Below are 20,398 nucleotides of genomic sequence, written 5' to 3' on the forward strand. Positions count from 1 at the left end.
TAAAAATTGGACAAAGGAATTGGGGATATTGATCCCCATTAGCTACGCTACATGGGGACAATATAAAAATGGTCATAGAAGAATATTCCATTCTCTGCACAATCTTTGCCTTCTTTCTACCTTTGTACATCTCTTCTCCAATAATCAAGCCATGCATCACATTAATAACATCAACAATAGACTCGACCAGTTGCCATTCCTCAAGATTAGAGAGATAGACATCTACAAGACAAATGAACAAATGTTATAATGGAAAACCTTAAACCAAGTTCAAGAAAAGAATGACTTTAAGAATCAAATCCATACAATTTGGTCTATGCATTGGAAAATTTGAAGTTTCAGGTTCTAAATATAGCATCTATGCATAAACACATATTGCACCAGTACCTCTTTTATGCTATTTTTATTTAGTACAAGCTTTAAGTTTGAGAGAAGCACTGATAAATTGATGAGCACAAGAGATTTATTGGCTATATGAGAGATAGCCATTATTGAAACATGGAAAGCACTTGAAACAATAATCATTTCATCAAGTCCAATGCCAAACTTATGAAAGCTCCAATAAGCATCAATACTCTATTAGATTGGGGGGAGGCTACCTATGTGGGGATGTTTTTCAAAACTAGATTATGGATTAAAATAGACTTGTATATTTAGCCACTTTTAAAGGTTGCTTCAATAGTAGGAAGGATTTAAATGGTTCTACAACAATAATAATGGTTTTCTACGATATAATTCTAAGGTTTTTCTCCATGGATATTATTGTTTTTCCTTCAAGTCACAACTATTATAGTAGGAGTTGAAGCCATATGGTTCTCAAAGAAATTTGATGATTATATTTTGAATACTATCAATGCATATACTCTTATGAGACTGATTGGATTAGACCTAATCAAAATCAATTGAGGCAATTGAAGCTTGAGCTTCCATCTCAAGATAAGGTGATATGCTATGATGATGTGGTTCATTATAAGGGACATTGAGGGGGTAGGTATATGTGGTCGCATGGGAACATGGACTAGTGTTGAGCATAAAAGCATTGTTTTCTTTTATGCTGGCATGATGTTTTTGTCTTGCCACCCTAACAATTTTGGATGAGAAGATAATGTTATACTTTTATATTGTATGATGTGATGGATGATGATGGAGGTCATACTTTTGTCCTGGCAATGATGTTGCAAACATAGCACTTTTTCACATTACATGGCAACATAGGTGATGATGGAATCCATAAAGCCAATAAAGGCTATTATGCTTTGCTGCTTTTTTGAAAGAGGATGATAATTAAGCAAGGTAATGATAGCTATATAAGGATGTAAAGATGATAGAGTTGAGGATCGGTGCACAGATCGGATGATGTATGAGTACGTAGCGAGCGTCGGAATGTCCCCAAGAACAAAAGAACTCTACTTTTGCACAAAAAACAAGAGAGAAAACTTGCACGACATGAAGCAAAAGACTAATTGGGTATAATCTCCCCCCATGCCTTGTGTGAGCGCTCCACAAAGCATATATTTGATATATTATTCATCTCCAAGCTCAAAAAAGAGCCCAATTTACAATTAGCATGCTTTAGCTTTTGTGTTTGCTTTTGTCCAACTAAAGAATAAAGCAATTGGGCGCCCAACGAGTCGGGTTGTGCCCAAATACAATGTCTAATAATAAATATTTAAATCGTGCGCCCATGCACATACAAAATAATAAATAAATATCATATGCTTCAATAAATAGGCGCGTCAAAATAAATATTGGCGCCACGCCTAAGATGCGCACCCATCAAAATGATAATTTCTTCTAAATAACTTGAATACAAGATATCGCCCAGTGCTTCCCAACGCCACCCTTGCCTGCTCTACACATCAACTGAAGCTTTCACTATTGTTAGAAAATAATAAAATTAAATCGAAAAAAGTGAATACCTAGCCGTCTTCAGCTACAAAATAAATAAATTAGTTAGAACTCAATCCTAACCTTAATTTATTACGAGTGCGCACTCTAAACTCATAAATATCCATTAATTTAAATATGTATTTTACGGAATCACCCACTTGCACATTAAATTAACAAGGTGCCCGAAAACGACAGGCGTCCCCATCGACTTTTCGCACAAGGAATCCACCTTGTGTATGAGCCCCGACAACAAATATGATTTTACGGAATCCACCGCAAACACTACAAGTTTATGGAGGTATAGCGCAGAGATTTGCAATGTAAAATAGCGACGTCGCTATTTACGTCGCTATTAGCGTCGCATTTAGCGAGGTACTCAGACGAAAAAAACATAGGCCGAAACCCGAGCACATTATTTTGCATGCATACAAGAAAGAGAAAGCGAAAGAGAGAGCGAAAGGAAGAGCAAACATCTTGCATTTGAGAGGGAGAGGGAGAGAGAGAAAAAGAGGGATAAAGAAGGCTTCTCACCGCCGCCGCCGCCGTTCGCGAAGAAGAGGAGGAGGTGTACGGAGGGCGAAGAGAAGCCGCCAAACCCTTCTTCGAGCCTTTACGGTGTGAGTGCATTGTCCATTCTTACTTTGCTTTTGTGTTTTTTCTCTCTCTTTTACTTGTTTTTGGTATAATTCGTGTGTATTGAGAGAGGGAGAGGAAATGAGAGAGAAAGAGAGGGAGAGGGAGAGAGAGAGGGAGGGAGAGGAAATGAGAGAGAGAGAGGGAGAGGGAGAGGGAGAGGGAGAGGGAGAGAGGGAAACATTAAACATAATAGGGAAAGAGAGAAAGAGAGGGAGAGAGAGAGGGGAGGAAGAGGAAATGAGAGAGGGAGAGGAAGAGGGAGAGGGAGAGGAAGATAGAGAAGGGAGGGGAAAGAGAGGGAAACATTCAACATAATAGAAAAAGAGAGAGGGAGAGGAAGAGAGAAGAAACATTAAATATAATAGGGAAAGATAGAAAGGGAGGGAGAGAAAATGAGAGAGGGAGAGGAAGGAAAAAACATTAAACATAATAGGGAAAGAGAGAAAGAGAGGGAGAGGGAGAGGGAGGAAATGAGAGAGGGAGAGGAAGAGAGAAAAGGAAATGAAAGAGAGAGAGAGAGAGAGAGAGAGAGAGAGAGAGAGGAGAGAAAAAAAACATTAAACATAATAGGGAAAGAGAGAAAGAGAGGGTGAGGGTGAGGGAGGGAGAAGAAATGAGGGAGAGAGAGGAAATGAGAGAGGGAGAGGAGAGAGAAAAAAAGAGAAAAAACATTAAACATAATAGGGAAAGAGAGAAAGAGAGGGTGAGGGTGAGGGAGGGAGAGAAAGAGAGAAAAGGAAATGAGAGAGGGAGAGGAGAGAGAAAAAGAGAGAAAAAACATTAAACCTAATAGGGAAAGAGAGAAAGAGAAGGAGAGAGAAAGAGAATGAGAGAGAAAAAGAGAGAAAGAGAAGGAGAGGGAAAGAGAGAAAGAGAAGGAGAGAGAAAAAGAGAGAAAAAACATTAAACCTAATAGGGAAAGAGAGAAAGAGAGAAATCCCTTCTCAAACAATTTAAGAAAGATAACAAAAACAAATTGTTAAGAAAAAAAGAATGATAACAAAAATAAATTGTTTGTCGTAATGTAGACAAAATGGAAAACGATGAAGGTCTTGTTGTTCAAGATTGCGAGGCGTATCTTAATCAGAGTGTCCCATGTCCTTGCTCTCAATGCAAGCTGGTAATTAGACGAAAACGTCGATTGTCTATAGAACACGTACGACGCTTCAGCGAGTTTCAATCTAAGATCACTGATCAGGTGATCTTGGATTTTCAGCAAACGGTAAGAAAAGTTAATATCAATCATGCATTGTACCCGCAAGCTAATTGAGTACCATGTACAAGAAGATTGGGTGTGGCTAGCAAATTTCCTATCCAGGGAGGTGACGTCTCGTCCCAAGGAGGAGTGCACCCTTTGCGGCCAATTAGAAGAGTTCGTGGGCATGCGATGGACGGAGTGCCTGAGCCAATCCACCACTTGGAAGGTACTACCCAATCTATACTGTCAATACCAGAGGAGACAGGCAGCCTTCCAGACCTACCTACAATCTTGGATCCTGAGATGGAGGCAATGATCAATGCATTGATTCCCATGGATGTCGAGACTTCTGATTCGCTTAGAGAGGAAGCATCCATACCATTATATGATGGGTGCTGAGTATCTTGCCTGAAGACACTGCTTGCACTCCTAAGCATGCAAGGAAAATACGGATGAAGCGATGCGAGTGTGACTGAGTTGTTCAAGTACCTTGTTCGTACGCTTCGTTGATTTCTTTTCAGCACTATCATTAAAAACATTTGTGCTTTTTCAAGGTATTTTATGATTTTTTTCAGGTTACTGAAATATCATATATTACCACCTGCAAATACCATGCCTGAGTCTCATGATGATGTACGACATGTCTTATGAAAGCTTGGCATGGACTATAACAGTATCCATATATGTATCAACGATTACATAGTGTTTCAAGGAGAATACGAGACTATGGAGACATGTCTAAAGTGTGGTGCTCACAGGTATCGACAGGACTTGCAAGGGCAAACCATCCCTCAAAAAGTTCTTAGACACTTTTCGCTTATCCCCCTTATAAAACACATGTTTCGTATGTCTGGCATGGCAAGATTGACAACGTGGCATGCATAGAATAGGTCTACAGATGGAGTTCAACAAATATCAGCGAATTCACGCGCATGGAGCGACATTGACTCTACCTTCCCAGGATTTGCCCGAGAGCCAAGGAATCTTCGGCTCGGTCTTACGATGGATGGCGTGAACCCATTTGGTCTGCGCTCAACTTCTTACAGTGTGTAGCCTATAGTCCTTGTCAACTACAATATCCCTCCATGGCTTTCTACGAAGAAAGGACATCTCATCCTTAGCTTACTCGTCCCCGACCGCTACAAAGTCAAAAATATGGACGTGTCATATCTTCGTTCATTAGTCGATGAGCTTAAGATTTTGTCGGAGAAGGGGGTCACCGTGCAAGATATGAGCAACCGCAATGGTCGACGGTCTACCAATATTGGAGCCATTCTCATGTGGACGATGCATGACTTTTCGGGATTCGAAGAGTGCTCAAGTAAATAGGCTTTCGTTCTCATTGATAATATCTATCATAGATCGTTCAAGTTTGTATTCACTGGATAGAGGTCTTGGAACAGGTCTGGTTATCTCAAGTTATCATGCATGTCCATTGTGCGGGCCACAGTTAGACTTCCGAAGGTCACGAACCATGAAGAAGAGGGTAAATCAAGGACACGCCGCTTTCTTGCCAGAGGGTCATGAACTCAGGGAAGGTTTTCTTGGATGACCTCCAACATGTATGAATGCCGCAAGCTGGTACGAGCTAAAAATTGTCCATGCAGATCACATCCAAACGGAATGCGACGATTCTCAATTTTCTATGAGTTGCCATATTAGACCCACTTATAGATCAATTACTTGTTGGATCCCATGCATATTTTCAAGAACGTGGGCAGCTTGTTATGGGACCACATCATAGGAAAGAGAGACACTACAGGGGCACGAATGGATTTGAAGAAGGTAGGCAAGATGGAGGCGCTTTGGCCATAGTCGAGTGATGATGATCGCGTGCAGCTACCTCGTGCTCCTTGGGTTTTGTCCACTAAAGAAGAGTGCATTGTGAAGCAAATAGTCAAGTCTATCCGCAGTCCGATGGGTATGATGCGTTCTCTTAGATTTGTGTTTTCTAAAGACGACCAATTATCAGGGCTAAAATCCCATGATTGGCATAAGATATGTCAGGTTTGTACTACGAATGGATTGTAAGTGGCCTGTGCATTTTGCTATTTGGAGTGTAGTCATTGTTCATAATTATCATTTCTCATTTGTGGCAATTTTTACTACCGATCGCGACTTACTCCAGAAATACGCGGGGCCATTTACAGGTTGTCGACTTTAGTGCAATGGATCTCACAGAAGGAGATTCAGACGTCCTCTACTGAATCCGTGAGGCGGGGAGCAGTGGAGACGGTCTATCTCTTTGAGAAATATGAGCATGCTCACGATACAAATCCATCTTCTTGTGCATCTTGTAGATGAAGTGGAGATTGCTGGACCTGTCCATATGCAATGGATGTTCTTCTTGGAGCGCTTCCATGAAAACCCTGAAAGGCTTTGTGCAACAACGAGCTCGGTCAGAAGGTAGCATGGCTGAAGGTTGATTGGTGTCTGAGGCACTAGTGCATATTTCACGATAACTACCAACGGTGGATCCATACAACAATAAGCTATGGTTGCTTAAGGACGATGATAGACTGACCAGAGATGTGGTGGTTGAAAATGGGATAGAAAAAAGAATGGATGCTGCAATGAAGGAGAAGGTGAATCGCTTTTGTATATTGCACCATGCCTCTATGGAGACGTGGCTCGCTAGGTACCAGCAAGTTAGGCAAGATCGAGAGGAAGTGCGATCTGAATTTCGATGTAGTATGTGCCATTGACCGATTCGATATCCCGAGGGCATGGAGGAGATGTCGCGGTTCATGTCAACGCGATGGTTGCATGGAGCTTTAACCGCAGCGTCTCGCGAAGGGATGGAGGTCTCAACCAAGGAGTGAGAATTCTCAAGGGGATGTAGTCCAAAGGTGATGACGTGTTTAGGATTTGTCATATCTATATTTTATATTCGACAACTTATTTGAGTGTTTCAATGTACAGTACAAAATATATAGTGCAGCATGGTCACGTGAACCGCATTTTCGCATGGGAGCATATTGACAAAATGTGCTCCACAACAGATTGTGGTATCATGGCAAGGTTCGAGTAAGAGAGCCAACGACGAGCAATGGATTCAAACATGGTTATAGATGAGATAGAGTATTTTGGAAACTTGCAAAGTATTGTTACGGTGGATTACCGTAGCTTCTCCATGATACTATTCGATATGCAGTGGTTCAAAGTCGTACTTGAAGGAGTTGGAGTAACAGTTCGATGAGGTCCATCTGGATTTCTTGAAATAGATTCTGAAAAAAAATGGACGGATTTGCACGACACATTTGTGTTGCCGGCCCATTGTGAATAGGTGCATGAACTCATTTGTTTGTTAATTGTATTACAACATGGTACATGTCACAATAATTTAATCTCTCTTGTACGTGTTTGTGAACATATAATCTTCTATCCAAACCCCCAACAACCTTGATGGTGGTATGTTATACCTTCAGCTCCCCGAAGTGCGAGAGTATATGATCGAAGCAATGTTCCGAGCATAGATGAGGACAATTTACAAATAGAGGGGTCAATATTGCAAGAGGTGGAGGCTACCGAAAGCTTGGAACATGTAGAGGAGCCACCATCGGGTAACAATGATGGAAATACAAGAGTCCAAGAATTCTTTGAGAATGAGGTGGACTCATCCTTTTGTGGGGACATGTCTATCGACCTTCCAGTGTATGCGGAGTTGGGTTAGGAGATTGACGTGGGACCATAGGATACTTCATACTTGGAGCATCCACTTACTCAATTCGTTGACTAATTGCTTATAATGGTACATAAGATATGCATTTTAAGTGAGATCATTTTTTTAGGATTTATATTACCGTGCTTTGTATGATTTAAATTGATTATGCTAACATCATTTTTTGTTTGTGCAAGTGATCTTTGTGGATACTCAGATCATCAGGATGAGTCGAGGGATGAGTGATGAGGAGTTGCAGGATATCTTCACGCGCATGTCTCCAGATCAGATGGTGAAATTCAAAGACGTGGCAGACCAGCAGTTGTCTCGGACATCGTCAGGCCGCTCTATTAGATCTATTTCGGTGCGATTAGATGCTTCAGTTTCTTCAAGTAGACGAAGTCAACACTCCAGACTTGGGCCAAAGGGAGGGAGTGCTTCTGAGTCAGGGGGATGCTGCAGAGATACAAAGGTAGTGAGCCTACGGTCGGCATGGGATACAGGTGCTACTCCTCGCTCTCGTGGCGATTCCAGAGAGCGTGGCTCAGGTGGTTGCTGTGGAGGCACGAACGCGGTGTCTCCGTCTCGTTATTCTATTGGAGTTGCATCACCTCCAGGATTTGTCACACTTGTGGAGACGTCTACTTCAGTTACTCCGGCTTTTTCTCAATCATCCGCAAAGTGGCACCCCTATGGGTGCTACACCAATATATTCTACCCCAGTCGGTACACCAAATGTACAGGGTTCTCCTGGATATACCCAGGAGCGTAGTCGCAGGTGGGAGAGGACCCATCTTAGGCATATCCCAGAGGGGTATGCATATCTTCTCAATGATAGGTCAGGAGCCATCATCATGAATGATAAGGAAATGAGGGTGATGGCTCGCATGAGAGAGTTGTGCCAAAAAGTTTTTCGGCACAATGTCTTAGATCATTGAAAAAATATACCAGAGGGGAGCAAGGACTACATAGTAGCATCTTTGCATAAGGAGTTTCCGATTCCACCCATAGCAGATAGGTTTTCTACAGGCTGGATGATGGAGTGAATGCATGCATATATGTCACACAGACGATCGGATGCACGCAAGGCACTAAAGAGTGGGCCTGCAAAGCCCGAGTGGCTAGACACGGACGACTGGCGCCGACTGAGGGAGGAGGCTACAGATTCTCCAGGACGTTGGAGTCAGCAGCACGAGGCGGCAAGGGCACAACTAGAAGCCGGAGTGGTCCATCATCTTGGGAGTGGCCCCGCCACAGGACATATCTGGAGGACTTTGTAAGTTTTTCTTTTGTTTTGCTTACTAATTTTTTTGCAATATCCTTTGTACTGACAATCATATTTCTAACAGTTAGTATTTTGTTTTCTTTGCCGCACTCCATTACAAATCGTGATCCGACCGGCCTTGAGACTCGATATGCAGAGAGGCACGGTCTCACTGCATTGATCGATCGATTGTATAGACGCAGCGGCCCTGTAAGTCACTCATCTTTCTTGTCTGTAGTTACCATGTTTAATTAGGACGCATTATTATATGGTGGACTGATGTGTAGTTGTTTCTTTTTTTGCAGAGTCCGTTTGATGCTCCTTTGCGGCGGGACAAGCTTTCGGATGGCGAGGATGTATAGCTCACCCTTGGATGCCTGGAGCTCACACACCCTTCTTTTTTAGTCGTCTGATCTGTGTAGACATTTTCTATGTAGTAGTGATATCTTGCCATGATTGTACCAGTCGCTTTCATTATGCAATCATGTATTTATTTCATGTATCAGTGTTATGATTTAAGTACACTTTGTCTTTATTTACACAAGCATTGTACACAGTGCATAAACTATTTTGTATGGCCCAAATAAAGCACATAGTGCTATATGTGGCAAGGCAAACCACAAAAAAAAAAATTCCATGTTACCATCGCTATTAGCGTCGCAAATTTATCTGCACGCGTCGTATTAGAGTCATTATTAGCGTCGCAAAGCGTCGTTATCAGCGTCACTATTTGCATCGGTATCAACATCACATTTGCGACACTGATACCGATGTAAATAGCAATGCTGATAACGATGCTAATATCGATTGTTCTATGTCGTCGCCAATAATGACGCTTTTTGCGACGACGGGGGAAATTTTCTTTATTTACATTTTCGTCGCTTTTAAGGTCGGTTTAAGGCCTATATCTTGTAGTGAAAATCTCACGAAATCCACCGTGGAATCCCCTTCCACGGTGGATTCCGTGAGGTTTTGCAGTGGATTCCGTAAAATTATATTTGTTGCCGGGGCTCATACACAAGGTGGAATCCTTATGTGAAAAGTCGATGGGGATGTCTCTCCTTTTCAGGCGCCTTGTTAATTTAATGTGCAAGTGGGTGATTCCATAGCAGGTGATTCCGCAAAAGGCATATTTAAATTAATGGACATTTATGATTTTAGAGTACACACTCGTAATAAATTAAGGTTAGGATTGAGTTCTAACCAATTTATTTATTTTGTAGCTGAAGACTGCTAGGTATTCACTTTTGTCGGTTTAATTTTATTATTATCTAACAATTGTGAATGCTTCAGTTGATGTGTAGAGCAGGCAGCGGTGGCGTTGGGAAGCACTGGGCGATAGCGTGTATTCAAGTTATTTAGAAGAAATTATCATTTTGATGGGTGCGCATCTTAGGCCTGGCGCCAATATTTATTTTGACGTGTCTATTTATTGAAGCACTCGATATTTATTTATTATTTTGTATACGCATTGATGCACGATTTAAATATTTGTTATTGGACATTATATTTGGGCACAGCCCGACTCTTTGGGCACCCAACCGCTTTATTCTTTAGTTGGACAAAAGAAAACACAAAAGCTAAAGCGTGCTAATTGTAAATTGGGCTATTTTTTGAGCTTGGAGATGAATAATATATCAAATACATGCTTTGTGGAGCGCTCACACAAGGCATGGGGGGAGATTGTACCCAATTGGTCTTTTGCTTCATGTCGTGCAAGTCTTCTCTCTTGTTTTTTGTGCAAAAATAGAGTTCTTTTGTTCTTAGGGACCTTCCAATGCTCACTACGTACGCATACAGCATCCGATCTATGCACCAACGATGAAGTAGAAGATTTGGAGATCGCATATGTAAGCATTATAGATAGGAGATGTCCTTAACACAAATAGGGATGAGGAAAACCATGATCATGATTTGTGAGTACCCCTACTTGCCAATAGATGGGAGTTGTTATTTAAGACCAAGTGGTAATTATGAGTGTGGAGTTTTTGGGTCTTCGCAGAGTGTGTTCCTTGGGTGGTCATGGAAGTTTTATGTATAGATGAAAGTTAGGGGTTGACTCCCTATCGCCAATATTGGCAAATCTTACTCTTATGTGGAGGTATGTTGATGATCCTAATTTCCAAACCTTAGGTTGACTATTGTATTTTGGTGGAACAACACTATACATATGAGGGAGCCATCATGTCTAATTAGGAGAGCACCTTTATATTTATTGTATCTAATTCTATCTATCTAATGCAAGTATCCTATTATAGTATTATGGTTGTAAAATTTATCAAAGAGTAGCTTATATAGCTCTTATACATAATGTTTGCATGATTCGATCGACCTTAAAATTTTTGTTGCTACAACTTTTTGTTCGATGGCAAAGAGATATTGAAGTAGTTTATTTGATTTTTATGCATACATGCTTGTCAATAATTCTCTTTATTCTTTGTGTGTGTGGTGACCATACCCCTTGGATAGAGTCCTTATGCTTTCTTTGTTTAAGCATCACAATGTGTGCTATTCAGAAAGGAAGACATTGTATTACTATGGAGAAGGATGACCTTCAAGTGGGATTCATCAAAATGTAACTTCAACGTATTCTTGAATGTTTAGATTAGGACCAAGAAATTATAGGTCCAACAATCATAGCAAACATCAAGAAGATCATGCATGTATCTAAGCAACACATGCATCCTCGATCTAATGAACTAAGAGAACTTGTAGTACTTGTTAATATTCAAATTATTGAGATAATCAAGGAGAATGAAGAAGAGGATGAATATAATGATAGTAGTGGTGGGGATGTGAAAAAGGCCAAAGAGAAGGAGCAATACCTTGAAGACAAACAAGCTAGAGGTGTATTGGATAATTGATGTATTAGATCACTATATGTATTATACATGAGTACACTTTTCCTTTTCATTGAAGTGGAACTCTGTTTGTGGAGTATAATATTTTGTGCATTGCACTTAAGTACTCATATAAATATATTAGCTCACATTAGTATAGTTAATCTTTCATGCTTGAATATAATATTTTTAATATTTTTGTTCAAGATTGTAATGTATAATATTACTAGAAATCTACATATCTCTTTTTTGTAGTATATGAAATAGTTCTCACAAATTTATTAGTTCATACTAGTCTTTGAAAATTTTAGTTAATAAACCATTGAAGTTTTATAACCAATTAAGTCCCCTAATTTTCAATATACTTATCATATGCCATATCTAGTTGATTGCTAAGTTTTAGAAAATATAATAAATTTATGTAATGTAAAGGCTTTGCTTTTGAAAAGGTAGATCGCTTTTTTAGGATTTGTGTTTCTATGTAAGCAAGTACATTGATATCACAAAGCCTTTCATTGTAGAAATTTTTAAAAACACATAAATGTGAAAATTTCTAGAAAATTTCATGTTATTTTTAACCTAATTTCAAAAAAATAGTCATTTAAAAAAGTTTTTTGAGAGAATCTAGGGAGTCTTCTTAAAAGAAACATATAACCTATACAAAAGGTTTGCACTTGTGTTAAACCTCAAACATGAAAATACACGTAGGGATCCATACCTTTGATTTTTGGTGGAAATCTTCTTCTTCTTCTTCTTCTTCTTCTTCTTCTTCTTCTTCTTCTTCTCATCCAATCTAGCTTCATTTCATGCTTTGCAACACAATATCTCTAAAATGGGCTATAAAAAATGTGTGTGTGTGTGTGTGTGTGTGTGTGTGTGTGTGTGTGTGTGTGTGTGTGTGTGTGTGTGTGTGTGTGTGTGTGTGTGTGTGTGTGTGTGTGTGTGTGTGTGTGTGTGAGGTTCAATGTATTTGTTGTGAATTGCCTTTTTCTTCTTTAGGAAAGACATGCCAAAATTAGATCCCCACCTATAAGTTTTAACCATAGTGTGTCCATAATCACATGTATCAACACATAAAAGTCTTGATTTTTAATGCTTTTATAAGTGCATGTATAGATGTGTTAAGTTTCCCCTTTAGTTTGTGCTTTTACATGAGATTGTATATGCAATATTAGAAGTTCCCATAAATATGCATCTAGAAACAACATTTATGCTTCCATTCTATTGTAGTGTTTGTGCACGTATGCTACCTAGAAAGCCCAAAGGTATAGTTGAGAATTTATGAGTACAAATGTATAATAAATAGTATGCAGAAGTGAGAGGGAAGAGAGATAGTTACACACACACACACACAGAGTGTGTGTGTCTATGTGTGTTAGTGAACGTGAAGTGGCCCACCCCTAGGGCGTATGGTGTATGCATGCGCATTTGCGGTACATGTGTGTGCACTTGTGTAACTATGTTTATGCAGTTGTGTACACATGTGGGTTTTCTATCTTACCCTTAGTATGTATGTATATATATACTTTTGTGTGCAAGTTACTCATAAGTGTTTTCAAAAGGGAAGAAAAGTCTAAGAATTTAGAATAATGTTATATGCTTATGGCTCTTTATATACTAAACATTATAATTACTTATCATAATGAAGTTACATTTCCAAAGTAGAGGCCTTTAGTAGTTAAAAGTAGCAAAAGAAACACATATATCTTATTTCTTAATGATTATATAAGGTTGCAAAACCTCAGTCTTGGTAGGAGAATTACACATACACATAGATGTGCACACACACACACACACACAAACTCCCACACATGCATGCACACATGCATTCATGTTTGCATGTGTGTATGTGCATGTGCACACATAGATACACACGCAACATTACTTACACATCCAAGAAGTTTACAAATTGTTGATCTTTTTTTAGGCTCCTTTTTTGCAAACTTAGGAATACAAAGAAAGATTACCTTAAAAAAGAGCATCAATGGCACTACTCTTCATAGTAGTAATGTAGGTTTCCATCCATGTTCTTCAGATGAACCAATTGGAGGTGGAAATAAGCCTAATCTGATAGTGATGCCCACCCCCAACTAAATGCCATTAGGTGTGTGGGAACCTTAGTGTTTAACTATGTGTAATTGTTAGTGGAGTTGGGGTATGATTGACACATCCTAGTCACCATATATGTTGTATGAAACTTCCTAGGCAATCTCATTTTAGCAAAGATTACCCCCCTTAAGAACCCCACTGAAGTAATCAACCATTTGGACTATGGTAATACCGTGATTTCTATGAATCAAGAAGATTAGAACTTGCATTTGCATGTTCTCCTAAAAAACACATATCATGTGAAACTCTTTTGTATGAATGATTCTTGAATTATTATTTTCTTGTCTTCATTCCACAAGACTTAGAAGCCTTTTTCAAGAGAAACTTCCAATTGGATAGCATACAATAATTTCCTAAAGGAATTTTTGAGACTAGTGATCGTAAATGGGTCATGAGAAGATGAAATAGGCCCATCAACGTGTAATGATACAATTAGTAATGGATTCTCCAGAGCACCATCAATTCACAAGTGTACGATAAAATGCGTGTGTACATTTAGTGGTAAAAATGTGCTCCCTTTTAGGTTCTCATGCCCAATGCCCATATTGATGCTCTAAGAGAGAGAGAGAGACTAATCAACCATGTGAAGATCAGATATAAGAGGGTTTTGAGATAAATGTAGTTCTGGTTTCATTTGTAAAGGTAGAGGCCGTTGGGGTTCTTGTTGTAGACACTTATCATGCAATTGTTCTTCTTGTTGATGTTGCTCTTGGAAGTGTTCCGGTTCATTTCCCTCATCAAGCCTTTTAATTGTGTCACCAGAAGGCCTAGAGGATGAGGATGAGGAGGGAGAAGATGAATGTGAGGATGTACTACTCATAGATGTGGCAGCGTTGGGACGATGGAATCGCATACCAAAGTGAAATGAGAGGGGTGGTATTGGTGTAGGAGCATAACCTTCTAGCATCAAGAGGACATTTCCCATGGTAGGCCTTAAGGAGGGCTCATCTTGGATACACCAAAAAGCAATATTAATGACTCTCTTCACCTCATCCATTTCTTCTGTACTTGGTTGGCCTAGTCTCTTATCTAATATGTCAATAAAATTCCCTTCTTTGAGCCTCTTTGCAGCCAAGGCTGGAAAATACCAACCCTCTTCATCACCAAATCTCACTAATCTAGATACGTCTACATTCTTCCTCCCACTAACCACCTCCAATAAGACCATCCCAAAACTATACACATCACTTTTTGCTGTGGCATCAGTCAATATCAAGCACTCGGGTGCCATGTATCCGGGAGTACCCCTCATTCTAGTGATAGCTGTTGTGTTATCTTCATGGATGAGCCTAGAAAGCCCGAAATCTGAAATCTTGGCAACAAAGTTTTGGTCCAATAGAATGTTTTGAGGCTTGATGTCAAGATGAATGATGCTACTTCTACATTGCTCGTGTAGAAAGAAGAGGCCCTTGGCAGTGTGGATGGCGATGGAGAGGCGAGTCGTCCAAGCCAATGGCTGGAAGAGTGAATCGGAACCTTCGCGAAAGAGCCAAGTGTCAAGCGATCCATTAGACACAAACTCGTAGACAAGGAGTCTGTGCGCGCCTTCGGCACAGAAGCCTTTGAGGTGGACGAGGTTTTGGTGGTTGATATTGCTAAGGGCAATGACTTCTGCTCTGAACTCTCTGAGCCCTTGTATTGTCTTGGTGGCATTCTCTAGTTGTTTGATTGCCACTGTTGAACCATCCAGAAACATACCCTTGTATACTGAGCCGAACCCACCTACACCGAGCTTCTGACTGAAGTCTGAGGTTGCTAGTCGTAACTCCCTGAAAGTGAACCGTTTAGGCTGGTTGGGCAAAGAAGAAAGCAGGATAGCATCATCCTTCAGCAGGACTGCGTTTGGGCCATGTGCCAGCGAGTCCTTACCCTTCCGACAGTGCCACACGGCTAGAAACAAGATGGAGATGGCGGACGCCACACTGATGGCAACGATAAGCTTAGTCTCGGATCTTTTAGTCACAACTTGCCGTCCTTGCGACTGAGAGGCGGCCAATTGGATCTTGATGGAAGCCATATAGGTAGAGGGCGACGCCACGTGGATGAGGGAGAGAACCTCCTGATGCAGGAAGCATTGTTGCGAGTCGGAGCGGTAGAAGGCAGCCTTGCAGCTGCAGTTGGAGGCACAGGCGGCCTTGCAAGCGTCGAGAGAGGGGGAGAAGAGGGTCGGAGGGATGAAGTCGTTAGCGAAGAAGTCGACCTGCTGCAAGTCCAAGAAGCCCTGATGCTGCGGGCCGAGGGTGCAGTTGAGAGGGAGAAGGGCGGTGCATGTCAGGTTCGTCAGCAGGAAGCGCGGCGTGGCCGGCGATATCATGAACGGAGAGGAGTACCCGTTGCCGGCGCACGTGCAGGAAGGCCGGCCGGCGTCCACGCGGCAGACGCTATATGGCCCGCAGGCGTTGGGGATGCCGCACAGCCCGTGCGTTGAGTTCTTGAAAAGATCGAAGGACGGCTTGAAGTCCGGGTGGTAGCCGCGCAGGTTGCCGTCTGTATCGAGGCGCACGAACGACACTGGGCTGCCGAACGGGATGCGCGGAGACTGCCCGTCGTCGCCGACGCCTGGGGGCCGGCAGAGGGCCGACGGGGGCAGCTGGATCTGCCGGATGTCGCCGGAGGAGACCTGCAGGACCGTGCGGTTGCAGGGGCCGGCAGGATCGAGGATGGCCCCGAGCAACGTGGAGGGCTGCATGGGGTACTGAAGGGCATAGTAGGGCAGCAGGGGCCCGCTGCCGTAGGGCGGGGACACGTACAGGACGAGACCGCCGGGTGCCATGACGGCGGTGAAGGTGCAGGCAGTGTGCTGGAGGGAGTAGGACGCAGAGGAGGAGAAGCCCGACCGGAGGCTGCTGCCGGTGGCGAGGGACTGGCCCGGGAGGAGGACGTCGAGGGGCGGGTCGTCGAAGCTCTGCCAGAGGGTGCGGCCGAGGGTGTCGAGGAGGAGGAGGTTACCGAAACGGGTGAGGCGAAGGCCGGCAGGGCTACCGGCAGAGGCGGGTGGGGACCAGATGGGGGAGCCGTCGACGTCGCGGAGTGTGAGGTTGCCGGAGGCGGGGTCGAGGGAGAGGGTGGCGTTGTCTTTGACGGGGCGGGTGGGGTTGGCAGCCCAGACGGGGACGTTGGGGAAGTTCTGGCTGGACAGGGCGACGGTGAGATAGTAGCTGGGGTCCTCGAAGGAGAGGCAGCCCAGGGCGAAGGCCTCGCTCCTCAGGAAGATGGTGGTGATGTAGCCCGCCGTGTTCTGGCTCGGGTCGCAACCCAGCGGGTTCGACGTCTCGTTGAACCAGATAGTCGACGGATATGTGGAGTCGGCTGCTGCTGCTGTCGTTGCCTTGCCGCGCACGCTACCTATGCTCACTATTATTATAAGCAGCTGCATGAGCACCCACGGCAAACCTACTAGGTCAGGGAGCGTGTAATTACACCACGCCATCTTCATCTCGGATAGTCTCCTCTCTCTGTGTCTCTCTGTGTCTCTCATGACTGCAAGATGATGCCGGAACCCATCTCCCGTCGTGAAAGAGAGGATCGAGGAGGGTAGAGCCTGAAAAAGCTGATGTAGTAGAGTCCAACAAGAGGGTAATTGATCGATAGACACATACACACCCGCACACAAGACACGCACAGAGGGAGAGAGAGAGAGAGAGAGAGAGAGAGTGAGAGTGAGAGTGAGTGTGTGTGTGTGTGTTACACTGTATTGCAATTTGACAGAAGGTCAAATGAGAGCCTAGACAGTCACTACCAAGAAAAGCAATGGCGATAGACGCGGAGGTGGAGAGTGGAGATGGAGGAGGCAGAGGAGACAATACACCCTGGCTCAAGACGACGACCGGCGATACAGAAGAACGAATGAGGATTCAGCAATCCCCGCAAAGGACGGCTAGCAGGGGGCAGGACACAAAGATCATATGATACGCGTCAATACAATACATTAGTCACAAAAACATTCATGTTTTTGTCTTTGTTTTCCAAGTCTTATCCCCCACAACCTTTTTGCTTTCGCCTCATGACACTTTCCCATTGCCTTGACAACCACTTCCCTCCAAATACGCATTCGTGAAAGCACATGAAGAAGCTTAATTATCCTGATTTTTAAACCTTTGCCCCCCTCTCACCATACTTTCTAAAAGGCGAACCCCTCACTATGCTCATAGTTTAAAAGATCACCATTAATCAACCTCATGGCAAGGCGCCCTCCTTTTCTTTCTTCCTATAAGAATGTCATGTTTCTTTCACACCCAAAGGCATCCTACCTCCACTCACAGATTGTTATGAGAATATGGTAGCCCCATCCACCGTATCACTCACATATCCAAGTAACCTTTGTCGAATCCCCAATTTCATTTCATATTTCAACTTGTTTATCTACAACTTTTACATCTACAAATTATATTCTTGCATATGCTTTCCATATACTCACAACTTGACAAACCGCATCATAGCTTATCCAAATGTTGGCGTATGGCTTGCACAATTCATACTTTTTAATTTGACATTTAGTTATATTACATGATTAGAACAAAGATAAGGTGAAGTGCTTTTGTTTAATCCACACCATTGTTTTCGATAGAAGAATCTACGTAAAGCAAAGTATATTATTTGAAAACTTTCTAAAGTGAAAGACTATTAGCATAAACAAATATAGTTATAGTATGGAATAGTACAAGAATACATTCACTATTTACACATTGACATTAAGAGCACTATATTTATTGTATAATTTTTTAGAGGTTTGCCTTGGGGATCTCAAACCAATGAGAAGGCTCCCAAGCCCATGTGGCACAAGGAGGAGAAGTTTGGTATTCAAGAAATAAAGAGGGCTTTTTCTTGAAGGGTGAGTGGAGGTTATATTGATTTTCTATCATCCTCTCTCTCTCTCTCTCTCTCTCTCTCTCTCTCTCTCTGTCTCAATTGAACACACCCACATATACACGCACTCTCTCTCTCTCTTTTAAGTGAACACACACACACATACTCTCTCTTTCTTTTTTTAAATTTAACATAGGATAGAAAGGGGAAAGGTGAATCTTTGAAAATTTATATATATATATATCTCTCTCCTAGACATATGAAATGGTATAATATTTCAATGGTTGAGCATGTGTATGCAATGTACACATGTTCTAAAAATACATGAACAATACATGCATACATAAGCATATGGATGTTCATGCACGTACACACATGTATGAATATATACCTATATATATGCATGTATGCTCACACACATGTAAACATATATGAGTGAGTGAAAATAGAGAGAGAGAGAGAGAGAGAGAGAATATAAATTATAAAATGTGCACTTACATCACATACGCATATGTTCACACACACACACCCCTTGGGTAAGTTACTGATGAATATATGTGTGCATCACGTGGGTTCAAAATAAAGTATTCTTAAAATACCATTTTTATACATTTTTTACATATAGAACGATGTAATATAAAGGGATTATTTATTAATTGAATAGAAAGGGATTATGGTTTACTCAAAAAAATTCAAAGATAAGGATATTTATAAATGAGCCTTGAATACACATGGTGTAGAGCATATACATATAGTAACTTCCCTGACACACACATGTAATCTATACACATGTAAATACACATATATACACATGTGTACATATACACATGCATGAGGTGAAAAAAGATGAGAGGTAGAAGGGAGAGATAGAACACACATATATGAGACCACACAAATAGAGACACACATAGTAAACACACACACGCACACACACACACATGTATGCATACGTACACACACACACACACACATATATATATATGTATATATATATGTATATATATATATATATATATATATATATATATATATATATATATATATGTACTCTGTGTGTGTGTGTGTGTGTGTGTGTATGTGTGTGTGTGTGTGTGTGTGTGTGTGTGTGTGTGCATGCCAATATTCGCATATATACGTGCATATGCATATACACACATACACACACACATATACATACATAATGTACATACACATAAATTTCCATGTATGCATATATGTATACATGCTCATACACACATAAACATATATGAGTGAGCGGAAATGGAGAGAGAGAGAGAGAGAGAGAGAGAGAATATCTGAAAAGAAAAAATGTATGTATGTGTATTATTCATACACACACACATATATATATATATGTATATGAGAGAGAGAGAGAGAGAGAGAGAGAGAGAGAGAGAGAGAGAGAGAGAGAGAGAGAGAGAGAGAGAAGAAGAAGAAGAAGAAGAAGAAGAAGAAGAAGAGATAAGGCATGGGAAAAGAAATGAGCAAAAAGAGAGAAAAAGAAAGAGAGTGATATAATAATATAATTGATTAGATATTATTCATTAATTATTAATAAGTCAATTTACTATTAACAAAAGATATATAGTAATATATCAATTGTATATATGTTATTAGTTATTAATTATGAAAGAGAGAGAGAGAGAGAGAGAGAGAGAGAGAGAGAGAGAGAGAGAGAGGAGGAGGAGAAAAAGTAGTTTTCAATCTAGTGTATGGGTTGTCAAATGTATGGCTGCAAGTAACATATTTTGAACATTGATGTGAAGCATAGAGAGAACACACACACAAAGTGTTGGGGAAATTTAGGCATGGAGTGCCTAGTACTTCTTAACCACAAACCATTTTCTCCTTACCTCCAATCATATGTGTTAGATGAGTTATTACAAACATAAAAATTGATTATATGAAACCATTTGGGAAACTATTCCACTAATATAATGTAATTTGCATGTGTTTGTGTGTGTGCATGTGCATGTGCACAAGCATGTGTATTT

At 41.3% G+C, this 20,398-nt stretch overlaps 1 protein-coding gene across 1 annotated transcript; it reads right to left on the bottom strand.

Moving 5' to 3' along the window:
* Positions 1 to 13,863: 13,863 nt before the first annotated feature.
* Positions 13,864 to 17,569, bottom strand: LOC148012272 (G-type lectin S-receptor-like serine/threonine-protein kinase SD2-5). Its single transcript, XM_087669477.1, has one exon. The coding sequence runs from the start codon at positions 17,074 to 17,076 to the stop codon at positions 14,170 to 14,172; it is 2,907 nt and encodes a 968-aa protein (XP_087525603.1). The 5' UTR covers positions 17,077 to 17,569; the 3' UTR covers positions 13,864 to 14,169.
* Between the last annotated feature and the right edge of the window lie 2,829 nt (positions 17,570 to 20,398).

The sequence above is a fragment of the Lygodium microphyllum genome, chromosome 27 (genome assembly GCF_053477565.2).
Source record: "Lygodium microphyllum isolate KBCC chromosome 27, Lygodium_microphyllum_v1.1.10, whole genome shotgun sequence".
Classification (NCBI taxonomy): Eukaryota; Viridiplantae; Streptophyta; class Polypodiopsida; order Schizaeales; family Lygodiaceae; genus Lygodium; species Lygodium microphyllum.

Coding starts and splice junctions, on each gene's coding strand:
- LOC148012272 (XM_087669477.1), bottom strand. CDS start 17,076: ATGAGAGACACAGAGAGACACAGAGAGAGGAGACTATCCGAGATGAAG.